This window comes from Bombina bombina, chromosome 1 (assembly GCF_027579735.1).
Source record: "Bombina bombina isolate aBomBom1 chromosome 1, aBomBom1.pri, whole genome shotgun sequence".
Lineage (NCBI taxonomy): Eukaryota > Metazoa > Chordata > Amphibia > Anura > Bombinatoridae > Bombina > Bombina bombina.
Genome location: NC_069499.1, coordinates 203,480,199 through 203,495,732, shown reverse-complemented (window position 1 = coordinate 203,495,732; position 15,534 = coordinate 203,480,199). Strand labels below are relative to the sequence as shown.

The window sequence follows — 15,534 nt, the reverse complement described above, 5'->3', positions numbered from 1 at the left end:
AGGCTGAGGCTTCTGTTATAGGGGAAGGCCTCAAAGTAAAAAGTCCGGTACTGAGGGCAGTGAAGCCCAGTCACCTTCCAAAACCCTATTTCTGGAATGCAGACCTCTTCAGACGAGCCTCTCTACTGTTTTAAACAAGGTCTCGATGGAGATGTGGCTTTAAATTAGAAAACAGTGAAAGAAGCTTGAGGAGCTGAAGCTCAGTGCGACCTACAAGATGGCCGCCGCCCGGGTGTCCCCCCCTATGCCCTGTATTGTTATTATGAACTGCAGCTTTCAGTGGATACATCTGTTTATACGTTCTGTGGAACAATAGCAGACTGTTAGATACTCTGTGTATCAGACTTTATGAAAATGGATTTCTGTTATTTGTTGTACTCATACCGCTATATATATATATATATATATATATATATATATATATATATATATATATATATATATATATATATATATATATATATATATAGGCACAGTTGAAAGTTTTTGTTTCCCTAATAAAGCATATTTTTTATTTATTGCACTTCAAGTGTTATGTTCACACTGTTTTGTTCTCTAAGGGGAGGTGTCTGTTTTTTGTATTTGATTGGCTTAAAGGGACAGTCAACCATAGAATTGTTATTGTTTTAAAAGATAGATAATCCCTTTATTACTCATTCCCCAGTTTTGCATAACCAACACTGGTATATTAATATACTTTTTACCTTTGTGATTACCTTATATCTAGGAACCTTCTTCCAGCCCCCTGATCACATGACTGTGACTGTTTACTATCTATTGTCTTAAATTTAGCATTGTATTGTACTAGATCTTAAATAACTTTCTGTGCCTGAACACAGTGTTATCTATATAGCCCACGTGTACTTTCTGTGTCTTTGTGTTGAAGAGATTTAAAAAGCATGTGATAAGAGGCAGCCCTCAAAGGCTTAGAAATTAGCATATGAGCCTACCTATGTTTAGTTTAAACTAAGAATACCAAGAGAAAAAAGCAAATTTGAAAATAAAAGTAAATTTGAAAGTCAATTAAAATTAAAAGTCCTATCTGAATAATGAAAGTTTAATTTATACTTGACTGTCCCTTTAATATGGGGTTCCAGGATTAGGTTTACTTTCTTCCTGACAAATATATATACAGTATCTCACAAAAGTGAGTACACCCCTCACATTTCTGTAAATATCTTATTATATCTTTCCATGTAACAACACTGAAGAAATTACACTTTGCTGCAATGTAAGTGTACAGCCTCTATAACAGTGTAAATTTGCTGCCCCCTCAAAATAACTCAACACACAGCCATTATTGTCTAAAACGTTGGCAACAAAAGTGAGTACATTCCTAAGTGGAAATGTCAAAATTGGGCCCAAAGTGTCAATATTTTGTGTGGCCACCATTATTTTCCAGCACTGTCTTAACCCTCTTGGGCATGGAGTTTACGGGAGCTTCAAAGGTTGCCTCTGGAGTCCTCTTCCACTCCACCATGATGACATTACGGAGCTGGTGGATGTTAGAGACCTTGCGCTCCCCCACCTTATGTTTGAGGATTCTCCACAGATGCTCAATAGGGTTTAGGTCTGGAGATATGCTTGGCCAGTCCATCACCTTTACCCTCAGCTTCTTTAGCAAGGCAGTGGTCGTTTTAGAGGTGTGTTTGGGGTCATTTTCATGTTGGAATACTCTCCAAATGGAGGGGATCATGATCTGCTTCAGTATGTCACAGTACCTGTTGGCATTCATGGTTTCCTCAATGAACTGTAGCTCCCCAGTACTGGCAACATTCATGCATTCATGCCCAGACCATGACACTCCCACCACCATGCTTGACTATAGGCAAGACACACTTGTCTTTGTACTCCTCACCTGGATGCTGCCACACACACTAGACACCATCTGAACCAAATAAGTTTATCTTGGTCTCATCGGACTACAGGACATGGTTCCAGTAATCCATGTCCTTAGTTTGCTTGCCTTGTGCAAACTGTTTGCAGGCTTTCTTATGCATCATCTTTAGAAGAGGCTTCCTTCTGGGACGACAGACATGCAGACCAATTTGATGCAGTGTGTGGCGTATGGTCTGAGCACTGACAGGCTGACCCCCCCACCCCTTCAACCTGGCAGCACTAATATGTATATTTCCCAAAGACAACCTCTGCATATGACACTGAGCATGTGTACTCAACTTCTTTGGTCGACCATGGCAAGGCCTGTTCTGAATGGAACCTGTCCTGTGAAACCGCTGTATGGTCTTGCCTACCGTGTTGCAGCTCAGTTTCAGGGTCTTGGCAATATTCTTATAGTCTAGGCCATCTTTATGTAGAGCAACAATTCTTTTTTTCCGATCCTCAGAGAGTTCTTTGACATGAGGTACCATGTTGAACCTCCAGTGACCAGTATGAGAGAGTGTGAGAGCGATAACACCAAATTTAACACACTTGCTCCCCATTCACACCTGAGATCTTGTAAAACTAACGAGTCACATGACACCAGGGAGGGAAAATGGCTAATTGGGCCCAATTTGGACATTTCCACTTAGGGGTGTACTCACTTTTGTTGCCAACGGTTTAGACATTATTGACTGTGTGCTGAGTTATTTTGAGGGGACAGCAAATGTACACTGTTATACAAGCTGTACACTCACTAATTTACATTGTAGCAAAGTGTCATTTTCTTCAGTGTTGTCACATAAAAATATATAATAATATATTTACAAAAATGTGAAGGGTGTACTCACTTTTGTGAGATACTATATATATATATATATATATATATATATATATATATATATATATATATATATATATATATATATACAAATAGTGTTTTGATATATATATATATATATATATATATATATATATATATATATATACATACATACATGCATACATAAAAATAACATAATAGTAACTGCAGTGTGTTAATATATTCCAAATTTTATTAAAGCAGTAACAGTAAATGTATGATGAATTAAAATGATAACAAAAAACTGTTACATAAAGGTAAAGGATTAATCAGATCTGATCCTGTATATGTTTACAATCTAAATGTAATATTACACTAATTTTTCATTTTAATACATTTTAAAGTCATATTAATAGGCTTGATCTCAATTTAAATGGGCTATAGTATTAAGATAATATAATGAATAATTCTAAATATCTAAAGTTTAAACTAGTTTGGTTTCAGTATTCATATTGTCATTTGATATTTTCTAAGAACACATTAAAATTATTAATTTAGTAGCTCGGTTCTGTAAGAATCTTCAAATGCACAGGAAGGTTTCCAAAATGATGCCTTAGAGAATTCTGTAGATTGATGTAGATATGTAGAATTCTTCACAACAGTCACGATCAGCAAAAATTCGTACTGCAGTTAATGCCACAGAAAAGTATTTAATTCAACATGTACTAGAATGGGACTCTGGCCAAATTAGGAAAAATGTTTTAAAGACCAATTAAACACCTGGTTCCATAATCACACAGAAACATTAAGAAAGCCATATTGAACTGTTTATTTTGTTCAAATAAAGTATACAGTATTTAACCTGTGTTATTATTATTCTATTTTATTTTTACAATTTTCAAAAACAAAGGCCTAGATCCTTAGAAAGCTGCTACGTTTGATAACATAGCTACAGCCTAGCAACATCTCTGTTGCTATCGATATAGGTGGGCCCATTTTATTGGAGACAATTTAAAGCAGTTGCTCCACAGATTTTAACTAAGAAACATTTTCTATTTGGACAAAAAAAAAGCATGTGGGGGGCGTGTCCGGGCAAAAATGGGGTTCAGAGGCATTTTTCGTAGCTCCAGATCAACTTAGATGAAAATGCCATTTTTCAGTGGTATCTGAACACCTTTCTCAGACTAAACTTGTGAATGGCATACAAATTTGATGAAGGCTTAGTCAAAAGCTCTTCTTACTACAAGACCATAAAGTTTGGAGCTCTGAACTGGATTGCCGAGGCCTCAGGCGTTATACTATTAGAGGACTCTTGACCCCACCCATCGACATATTGGGTCCTGTAGTCTAGAAATTCAAAAAAGATGCAGGAATCCCAAGAAAGATTAGTAGTTAAGGCTCGTTAGTAAGAGCAAGCATTTCCAACAACATTTCCTGTCTGGTATAGACACTATGCACACAGCACTTATTGTAAGATTCACAGGAAAAAATTTTATTGAATAAAAGTTTAAAAGTTCACACAGGGGCTGCGATAAACACAGTCACTCACGGTAAGTAGAAAGACAGGGAGGCAAAAGACATCATCTGACGCGTTTCACGCCGGTTGGCGCTTTTTCAAAGATAGTTTGGGAGGAGACCAACCTGGGATTAAATACCCATCGCTACCTTAGGTCACTCCCCCAGACCAAACGTCATTGTATCGAAGTTGCAGCAAGTGAGCATACACATGAGCCGATTCTAAAAGCCAGCAGCTCTTAGTAATTTATTACAGCTAAATCTTCTAGACGCTGGCACATATAGCTCATGAATATATTCCTCAAACTGCAACTCCAGTACCAGACACAAGCGAGACAGAGAGTAGAAAAAAGGAAAATTAATTATACTTAATGTTTAAATATCAACAAACTTCCACTAATATAACAACATAAACAGTTACCAAATCACAATAGTAAGTTTCAGCATATACAATAACTGAAACAAAAAAGCCAGTTTGAGAATTGATACATGTTGATAGCAATATAATAGAGAAGAGAAAAAAAAAAGAATACAACAGTAAACAAAGGAAAAAGGACTGTTACAGTGTTGAAATAGCTCATGTACAAAAATATACATAAAATATTATTATTAATAAAAGCCAGTTCAGTTTGTTTATATGAAGAGAGATATGTTAGGACGATACTAAACTCAAATTGATTCATGGTTAATACCATTATATATGTACATTGCACTTTTATTAGGTAAATCTAAGGTGACCTATTAGTATAAAATGTCCAATTTACACTCATAGTAGATATATATTAAATATCAAAAATTAGACCCTTTAATACATAGAGTAAATATATAGGTTCTGTTTAGCTTATATCTAACATTCACCTTTTCTTCACCACAGAACAACTACATTATATCTCAATGGATTACATACCCTGATATAGGTCAAGGTCCCATCTAAGATTAATACCTTTTGGTTCTTTTGTTTCTAGTCTAAAAATCCATTGTACTTCAACATCCAACAATTTTTTATATCGGTCTCCTCCTCTCTTATCTGCAGGGATATAATCAATGGCTTGAAACCTTAAGGCTTTTTTATTTTCTGGGTGCAAGTTGAAATGTTTAGCCACCGGGGTTTTTGGAGGATACCTTTCAATTGAGGTTAAATGCTCACGTATTCTATCCTTCAGATTTCTGCTAGTGGATCCAGTATATTGTTTTCCACAGATCTCACATGTGATTACATAAATGACACATTTAGAACAACAGTCTAACCTGTATTTTATGTTGTGTGTATAACCATTGGAAGTCGATACAATTGTTTCCCCTATTTTACAGTGTGCACATACATTACAGTGTCTACCACATCGGAAAAAAACTTTTTCTTGCCAACCAAGTCTCTTTAGTTCTTGATTCAGAATTATAGACATAGTTGATCAAGCGGCTTCCAATTGTATGGGCTTTTTTAGAGATTAATTTTATACCCCTGTCCAAGATGGCTTTGCAATCCTGCTCATGGGTCAAAATGTCAAGATTTTTATTTATTATATTTTTAATACTTCCAAACTGATTACTATATTGGGTAATGAATTTTACATCATCTGCCACAATCTTCTTCTTTTTTCTCCTTTTTTTTGTTTTTGTTTTTAAGCAATTTGTCCCTATCCATATCTCTAACTTGTTGCCTAAGTAGCTGCAACATGTCTCTTTTGTAACCTCTTTGTTCCAATCTTTTAATTAGATCTAGTGAATGTCTGTCATAATTATCTATGTCTGTACATATTCCGCCTTATTCTAATTAGTTGTCCCTTTGGGATACCTATCTTAAGATGTTTTGAATGGCAGGAGTCCGCACTGAGAATTGTATTTCCTTCAATTTTCTTTCGATATAATTCAGTAAGTATGTTTGTTTCTTCTCCTTTAAGTTGGATATCTAGGTACTCAATGTGATGCCTGCTGAATTGATAGGTAAATCTAAAATTTAAGTTGTTATTGTTTAAATAGCTTATAAAGTCATTTGCCTGTTGTTCTGTTCCTGACCATATAATCAGCAGATCATCAATGTATCTGAGATATACCTTGATGAGGTCACTGAAAGCATTACCTGTTCCATATATATAGCTTGACTCATACGAACCTAAAAACAGATTTGCGTACGAGGGGGCAAATTTAGCCCCATCGCCGTTCCGCAAATCTGCAGGTAATAGCATGAGTCAAACATGAAGAAATTATGTTTGAGTAGGAATCTCAAGACTTCTAGGACAAACTCTATCATTTCATCAGGAAAATCACTTTTAAGCTGTAGATGATACTTCACTGCCTCCACACATAGTTATGGGGGATGCAGGAATAGAGTGAGGACACATCTATTGTTAACCAGCTAAAGGATGAATCCCAAAGTTGTTTGTTCATTTTGTTTAAAAGGTGGGTAGTATCCTTTACATAGCTGGGGAGTGTTTGAACAAAAGGTTGAAGTGTATTATCCAACCATTCACTAAGGTGTTCATTCATGCCCCCAACACCTGATACAATTGGGCGTCCTTGTGGACAGTCCAAATTTTTGTGGATTTTAGGTACCAATCTGAAATTTGCTGTTACAGGCTGTTCAACATATAGATAATCATAATTTTTTTTTATCTAGTATACCTAGATGTTTTCCCCAATCTAGTAGATTTTTTAGATCATCCTGAAAGCTTTCTAATGGATTTTTTGGGAGTTTTTTTTATATGTTGTTACATCTCCAAGTTGTCTTTTAGCTTCCTGATAGTAATCTATAGTGTTTTGGATCACTATCGATCCACCCTTATCAGCTGGGGTAATTGTGATATTTTTATTGCTTTCCAAGGAGTGTAAGGCTTCTTTCTGATTATATGTAATATTTGAATTCTGTTTGATTTTTTGTCTAGATGTTTTGGTATTGATCTGTTTGTGTAGTTCCACAAGATCGTGATATGTTTTTTCTTGGAACATATCTATATAGGTATTACGTGATTGGATGGGGTAAAAAGTACTTTTAGTTCCTAAATGTTTATTTATTTTTTTATGTGTACTTATATCAGTAGTTGTTCTATTAGAATTTTCTGTCAGTTCTTCTAAAATTTGACCTGTTATTGCATCCTGAAAATCTAAATCAATATGCTTGTCAGTAATTTCAGTTATATCTAAGATAGAGTTTATACCTACAGGTAGAGAAGTGTTAAAAAGAATTGTATTTTGAATACCTACCGGTAGAGATGTGTTAAAAAGGATTGTGTTTTGAGTAAATGTATTATCATTAAGTTGACTTAATGGTTGTAGACTCTCATCAATTTGAGTGGATTGTGGACTCTCTTCATTTTGAACTGTTGATCCTTGATTTTGTCTCAAAGAACTATCTACACCTTTTATTTTCTCAAAGTGTTTCTTTAGTACCACACTTCTAACAAAATGATTCACATCAGTGATTGTGCAAAATAAGCCAAAGTTTGAGGATGGCGCAAAACCAAGTTCCTTTTCCAAAACTTTCACTTCATGCTTATTAAGCACATAGTTGGAGAGGTTCACTATGGTGCATATCTTTTCACCATTGACTTCACTCTCTTCTGAGATTTTCCCGACTTTTTTGACTGTTGCTTGGGGGGTGGAGTTCTCCTCTTTTGAGCTTTGAGGGTCTTTACTTGTTTGGTTCTTCAGAACTTTTGGCCTTGCTTCCAGTTGTTCTGAATAGCTTTGGTCTCTTATCTCATCTGGTTGTGTCTCTGATGTTTCTGTAGCAGTGGATATTGGTGTCGAGGCTATATGGCTTCTCATGGAAAAATTGGAATCAGAGAAATTAACTTTTTTCTCTTTCTTTTCACCTTTATGTTGGTTACCTTTTTTTACCATTTTGCTTATTCTGCTTATAGTTATCTTTCTTTCCATTGTTTTTATTGCCATTATGTGTCGAGGTGTTCCAATTATATACCACATCCAATGTGGTCTAGTAAAGACTGAAACACTTGCCTATCCTTTTACTATGGTGGAGCTCCACACAGTTTTAAGAGCCCAGCTGTAAGCCTTTGAATGCCACATGGATAGCATGTTCAACAACCTGATGGCATTATGTAGGGAAATATGTGTATCGGTAGTCCCCCCTACAGCCACAGAGACTAGTACGCAAACTATAACAACAAACCCCACAATACTAAAGCCTACGGAGCAGAAACCCGCTTCAATTCTCCTTGTCAAGAGGGAAAGCTCTTATTAGGAAACATGGAGTGAGCCAATGTGGAGTGCTTGGTGTCCTATGTAGGACTTACCAGATCCTTATGGAGTGGAATTGCCCTTGGTTGCTTTAGGGGGAGAAAGCAGCCGGCCTTCCTGCAGGCATCGAGGGATTCATAGCCCCACATAAAGAAGCAGAAGATCGCCTACAGAACATTGGGATCCTTAGATGCATGGAGTCTGCACGAGTCCTGCTTGGTAACATGGGAATTAATCTTACTGAGGGATACTCACACTCTCTGATTGACTTCCTACATTTGGCTGTTGATATCACCATGCAATCTCCATCTCCTTCTCTTCTCATGTTGGTGATGGAGAGATGGCATGGACCCCATAAGGAGATTAGATCTTCTAGATCAAGAGATTCCACATGGGACATTTACAAGGGGATTTGGTTGTTCTTGAAGATTGGAGTGGGCTGAACTAACCGACATGACATAGTCTTTCAACCGCTCCTGATCATAGCAGCAGTGCCTCAATCTTCTTTAAAAACCTTCAGGACTCACTCATGAAGACTTTTATGTTTGACAACAGACTGAGTATGGGTATATAAGAATATACTTTGGTATTGTGTATTAAACTCACACATTTTATATATCCCTATTTTTTACCGCCATATGAGAGAGTCCAATTTGAGCCTTTAAGATTGTACCTTTGATTAAGTTATTGGTGTATACATACTAACGCCTAGATCACGAGTTCAGCATTAGCCTTAAAAAGCAGCATTGAGAGGTCCCAACGCTGCTTTTTAACGCCCGCTGGTATTACGAGTCTGTAACACACACTAACTTAAAGTTAGAAATTTGTAAAACATGTTCCAAAAATAAATCATAGCAGACCATAAAAATTAAGGTTGTGTCTCACGTAGGTTATAGTGAAATATATATCTATATATACACACATATAATCTGAGTGAGTGGTGTTTAATATGAGAGCTGTAACTGTTGTGGAAATTATATGTGAGTATGATTGTGGTCTCACTGAAACAGTAATTGATATAAAACAGTTATAGGTCTTCTAGAATCAGGACTGCAAAATAGCAAAAATTATAAGAAAAAATAGAGGTAAGGAAAAAATAGAAAAAGAAGCAGCTTATAGCAAAAGTTAGCAAAAAAAATATAAGTTATGGCAAAAATTGAAAAGGAAGCAACTTAATATGCATATGGAGAATTCAAGGAATAAATGTCCAGGAAAGACTCACCTCCGGAGGGATTAACTAAATAAATCAGTGGTGGTTCAGAGTTCTGACTTTTAATAATATCTTTGGCAGCAAGGTTAGAGGGGAGAGCTGCTCTCAGATGCTGCAGCGATGATCCGTGCAAACCGGAAGTGCGGCTGGTCCGTGAAACCGGAAGTCCTAGGATGTCATGCACGCAGCGTGTGAAGATAGCAGGTACCGGGTAGGCAGGCAGGGAATCCTCAATGCGGCTAAGGAAGGAAGCATGCAACTTCAATACCAAGCAAGGTATTGAATGTTACATGCTCCTTTATAGCCAGATTTAGACATAGTGTAACGCCTCTTAAAGAGGCAGGCTCCTTTTGTGACAGAATACCCCCTCTAAGGAACCACTCCGTGGTTCAAGGTCGAGGTCTGGTGGGATGTCGATGGTGGAACAGAGACACAAGCCTCGGGGCTGAGAGATTAACTGAGGGCTCCCAGGAATCTTCCTCACTGGGGTAGCCCTTCCAGTGGATCAAATACTGGAGTCTACCAGACACTCTTCGAGAGTCCAGGATGCTTTCAACCTCATATTCTACTTCAGGCACCAGAGGGGGGTCATCCACAGAAGAAGGCTGATGATTCCTAAGTGCCTGATAGGGTTTGAGAAGGGAGACGTGAAAGGTTGGGTGGATTCGGTAATGTGAGGGTAAAATAAGGGTCACCGCATTTTCATTGATGACCTTAGATACAGGAAAAGGTCCAATAAACAATTTGTTAAATTTACGACTAGGTACCGTGAGTCGTAGATTTCTGGTGGATAACCATACTAAGTCTCCAGGATTGTAAGTAGGGGATGCTCTATGGCGGAGGTCATAGTAATGTTTATGACGTGATTGGGCCCTCTTGATGTTTTCTGAGAGCAATGTGAAGGACTCCGAAATGGAGTTAGTGAAATCATTAATTATAGGACAATCACTTTCCCTGTCAAGGGGTAAGCGAAATGACGGATGAAATCCATAATTAGCATGGAAAGGAGTATCTTTGATTGAAGTGTGGTATGTGTTATTATGTGCAAATTCTGCAATAGGGAGCAATTCATTCCAGTTATCCTGTTGTTGTGTAGAGAAACAACGGATGTATTCTTCCAACCACTGGTTGGTACGTTCCGTTTGCCCGTTGGTCTGGGGGTGGAACGCAGATGACAACCGCTGGTCAATCTCAAGGTTTTTACATAGTTGTTTCCAAAGGCGAGAGGTAAATTGGGTCCCTCTGTCAGTTGTAATAGAAGAGGGTACACCATGTAATTTGATTACATTCTCAAGCAACAATGTCACTGTTTCCATGCTGGTAGGGAGCTTATGGAAAGGGACAAAATGTGACATCTTTGTTAACAAATCAACAATTACCATGATTGTATTGTTCCCACCGGATTTGGGTAGTTCAACAATAAAATCTATGGCAATCTCACTCCAGGGTCTTTTGGGTATTGGAAGAGATAGGAGATAACCTGGAGGGTGTCTTCTATCTTTTTTACATGTGGTACATATCTTACAGGTTAGAATGTGTTTTTTTACATCATAAATCATCCTGGGCCACCAGTATAATCGCTTAAGCAATCTATGAGTCTTGTTGACTCCTGGGTGTCCAGAGAATTTGGAATCATGTACCTGTTCGAGTATGTGTAGTCTCAAATTTGGTGGAACATAAGTCCTACCTAGGTAGGAAAGTAAACCATCATTTTGAGGAGTTAGATTATAGGTATCTTTTGATGTGTCAATTACTTGTTCCCTCTTTAATGTTTTAGTGAAATCTACGATGCCACCTATTATGCATTCAGGAGAGACGAGGGTACCTGTGTGAGGCAACTGAGGGGGTTTTGGAGGTAGCCTTGATAGAATGTCTGCCTTAGTGTTTAGAGATGCTGACCTATAGGTAATGATGTAGTTAAACCTTGAAAAGAAGAGACTCCATCTGACCTGTCTAGATGTGAGTGTACGGTTTGTTTTAAGATACTGTAGATTTCTATGATCGGTATATATAATAATAGGTTCAGCGGTTCCCTCTAATAAGTGTCTCCAGTTAACCAGGGCACTCTTCATGGCAAGCAATTCTTTTTCCCCTACGTGGTAGTTTAGTTCAGATGGCGTGAGAACACGGGAATAGAATGCTATTGGATGTAGTTTATTGGTGGTTTTGGATCTTTGAGAGAGTACAGCCCCTAGTGCATACTCAGATGCATCTACCTCAAGGGTATACTGGATCTGTGGGTCAGGATAAGCAAGAATAGGAGCTGTAATGAATGCATTCTTTAGAAAATTAAAGGCGTCATTGACTGAGGGGGTCCACACAAAAGGAGTGTTATCTTTAGTGAGGTTAGTTAAGGGTTTGGCAATATGGGAAAACCCTTTAATAAACTTTCGATAGAAATTCGAAAACCCTAAGAATTTCTGTACATTCCTTTTATTATGTGGTATGGGCCAATCAATTATTGCCTTGACCTTTGAATTTTCCATCTGAATTCCCTTTGATGAGATATGGTACCCCAGAAATGTGATGTCTTTACTATGAAAAGTACACTTTTCAGCCTTAACGTAAAGTTTGTGTGCCTGTAGGCGTGCTAAAACTGTTCTCACATGTTTTATATGTTCTGTCAATGTATTAGAGAAAATTAGAATATCATCAAGATATATTACTAGGAAGGTGTCCAATAGATCTCTAAATATATCATTGATATAACGCTGAAACGTTGCAGGGGCATTACATAGCCCGAATGGCATTACCGTGTACTCAAAAAGTCCGTACCTAGTACGGAATGCCGTCAGCCACTCATCCCCTGAACGCATACGGATCAGGTTGTAAGCACCTCTGAGGTCTAATTTGGTGAAAATAGATGACCCATTCAATCTTTCTATAAGTTCAGGGATGAGTGGCAGAGGATAACGGTCTTTTACAGTACGCTTGTTAAGCTCACGGTAATCCACAATAGGCTTGATGGTTTTGTCTTTGTTGGTAACAAAGAATATGCCTGCACCTGCAGGAGAAGTGGTAGGTCTTATGAACCCTTTTCTAAGGTTTTCATTTATGTATTCCTTTAACTTAACTAATTCAATTTGTGATAGAGGGAAGATATGCCCATATGGAATGTCTGACCCTGGTATAAGCTTTATAGGGCAATCATACTCTCTATGGGGGGGAAGAGACTCTGCCTCTATTTTATCAAAAACCAATGAAAAATCATGATACTGGTGGGGGATTAACCCTTTATTTTGGTTAATGTGAAGTATGGAATGGGACAGTATACAAGTTGAAGTGCAGTAGGGTGAGTTGAATTCTATGTTATTTTGTTTCCAATGTATCATAGGCTGGTGTTGTCTTAACCAGTGTAAGCCAAGTATGACTGGGAACATTGGAGAGGTAATTATATCGAAGGAGATATACTCTTGATGGTTGTTGTGAATATTTACAAGTATGGGGATTGTTTGATGTGTGATAGGACCTGTAGATAAACTATTACCATCAATCAACCGTACAGAAACAGGATTCTTTTTCACAACAAGCGGTATATTTTTATTTTTTGCTATAGAGATATCTATATAATTGGCGTAAGCGCCAGAGTCCACAACGGCTTCAAGGTTTAGTCGCTGTTTTTCCCACTGTAACGAGATGGGAACTAGTAAGTAAGATGGTTCATGGGTAGACAATGTAAAGTTGTGTAAAGTACAAATTGACTCACCCGACTTCTGTCTTTTTAGAGATGGGCAATCCGTGACTGAGTGGTCCTTGGAGGCACAATACATGCAGAGAGCATGTTCCTTGCGATAAGACTTTTCTTCTGGTGTTAGCGGTCCTTTAATAAACCCAATATCCATGGCCTCTGCATTACCTTTTGGGCTATATGTCACGGGACGAGTTGGATATCTAGCTACTGTGTCATGGGTTTGTTTCTCTGACCTTCTCTCTCTGAATCTCCTATCAATTTTAATAGTAAGGGCCATTAGAGCCTCTAGGGAGTCTGGGAGATCAATTCTAACTAACTCATCTTTTATAGGGTCTGATAGACCTAATCTGAATTGGTTAATTAATCAAATCTGGTTCCACTGAGTATCTCTTTGCCAGATTTTAAATTCAGATATGTAGTCTTCTACATGTCTTTTTTCTGTTTGAGGCTACGTAGGGTATTTTCTGCAGTTAGTTGTTTATGAGGATCCTCATATAGATCAGCCATTGCTTTAAAGAAATCATCAACTGATTCAAGTATAGGGTCATTGGATTCATATAAAGAGTCCGCCCACGCACGGGGTTCTCCTCTTAAATAGGATATGATTGTTAGAATTTTAACTCTTTCAGTAGGAAATGTTTTAGGTTTTAGAGTAATGAACATTCTGCATGCATTGTAGAACTGTCTAAAGGTCTTTCTATCACCTGAGAAATATTCAGGGGGACTGATAGGTGGTTCAGGAGGAAGTGAATGAGAGCTAAATCCTTCTTTGATAATACCTTTTAGGGTTAGATTCTCAGAATGGAGTTCTCTGAGACCCTGTGTCAGCTGATCTACTTTATGGGAGAGTTCCATGACATGAGCCTGTAGGTCAGCAGGGTTCAGCATTCTGACTTTTAAAACGGCTTGGTATTCTGTAACACACACTAACTTAAAGTTAGAAATTTGTAAAACATGTTCCAAAAATAAATCATAGCAGACCATAAAAATTAAGGTTGTGTCTCACGTAGGTTATAGTGAAATATATATCTATATATACACACATATAATCTGAGTGAGTGGTGTTTAATATGAGAGCTGTAACTGTTGTGGAAATTATATGTGAGTATGATTGTGGTCTCACTGAAACAGTAATTGATATAAAACAGTTATAGGTCTTCTAGAATCAGGACTGCAAAATAGCAAAAATTATAAGAAAAAATAGAGGTAAGGAAAAAATAGAAAAAGAAGCAGCTTATAGCAAAAGTTAGCAAAAAATATATAAGTTATGGCAAAAATTGAAAAGGAAGCAACTTAATATGCATATGGAGAATTCAAGGAATAAATGTCCAGGAAAGACTCACCTCCGGAGGGATTAACTAAATAAATCAGTGGTGGTTCAGAGTTCTGACTTTTAATAATATCTTTGGCAGCAAGGTTAGAGGGGAGAGCTGCTCTCAGATGCTGCAGCGATGATCCGTGCAAACCGGAAGTGCGGCTGGTCCGTGAAACCGGAAGTCCTAGGATGTCACGCACGCAGCGTGTGAAGATAGCAGGTACCGGGTAGGCAGGCAGGGAATCCTCAATGCGGCTAAGGAAGGAAGCATGCAACTTCAATACCAAGCAAGGTATTGAATGTTACATGCTCCTTTATAGCCAGATTTAGACATAGTGTAACGCCTCTTAAAGAGGCAGGCTCCTTTTGTGACAGAGTCTGACAGGTACAGGTGTACCGCTCACTTTTCTTCCGCAATGTGAGGCTACCGCAAAGCCCCTTACGTCAATTGCGTATCCTATCTTTTCAATGGGATTTGCCTAACGCCGGTATTACGAGTCTTGGAAGAAGTGAGCGGTAGACCCTCTCCTGTCAAGACTCCTACTGCATTTAAAAGTCAGTAGTTAAGAGTTTTATGGGCTAACGCCGGAACATAAAACTCTTAACTAAAGTGCTAAAAAGTACACTAACACCCATAAACTACCTATTAACCCCTAAACTGAGGCCCCCCATATCGCAAACACTAAAATAAAAATGTAACCCCTAATCTGCCGACCGGACATCGCCGCCACCTACATTATACCTATGAACCCATAATCTGCTGCCCCTAACATCGCCAACACCTACATTATATTTATTAACCCCTAATCTGCCGTCTCCAATGTCACCGCCACCTACCTACAATTATTAACCTCTAATCTGCCAACCGGACATCGCCGCCACTTTAATAAATGCATTAACCCTTAAACCCCCGCACTCCTGCCTTGCAA

At 38.0% G+C, this 15,534-nt stretch overlaps 1 protein-coding gene across 1 annotated transcript; it reads right to left on the bottom strand.

Annotated features, from left to right (window-relative positions):
• Positions 1 to 13,713: 13,713 nt before the first annotated feature.
• Positions 13,714 to 14,178, bottom strand: LOC128657228 (protein LDOC1-like). Its single transcript, XM_053711495.1, has one exon. The coding sequence runs from the start codon at positions 14,176 to 14,178 to the stop codon at positions 13,714 to 13,716; it is 465 nt and encodes a 154-aa protein (XP_053567470.1).
• Positions 14,179 to 15,534: the final 1,356 nt, after the last annotated feature.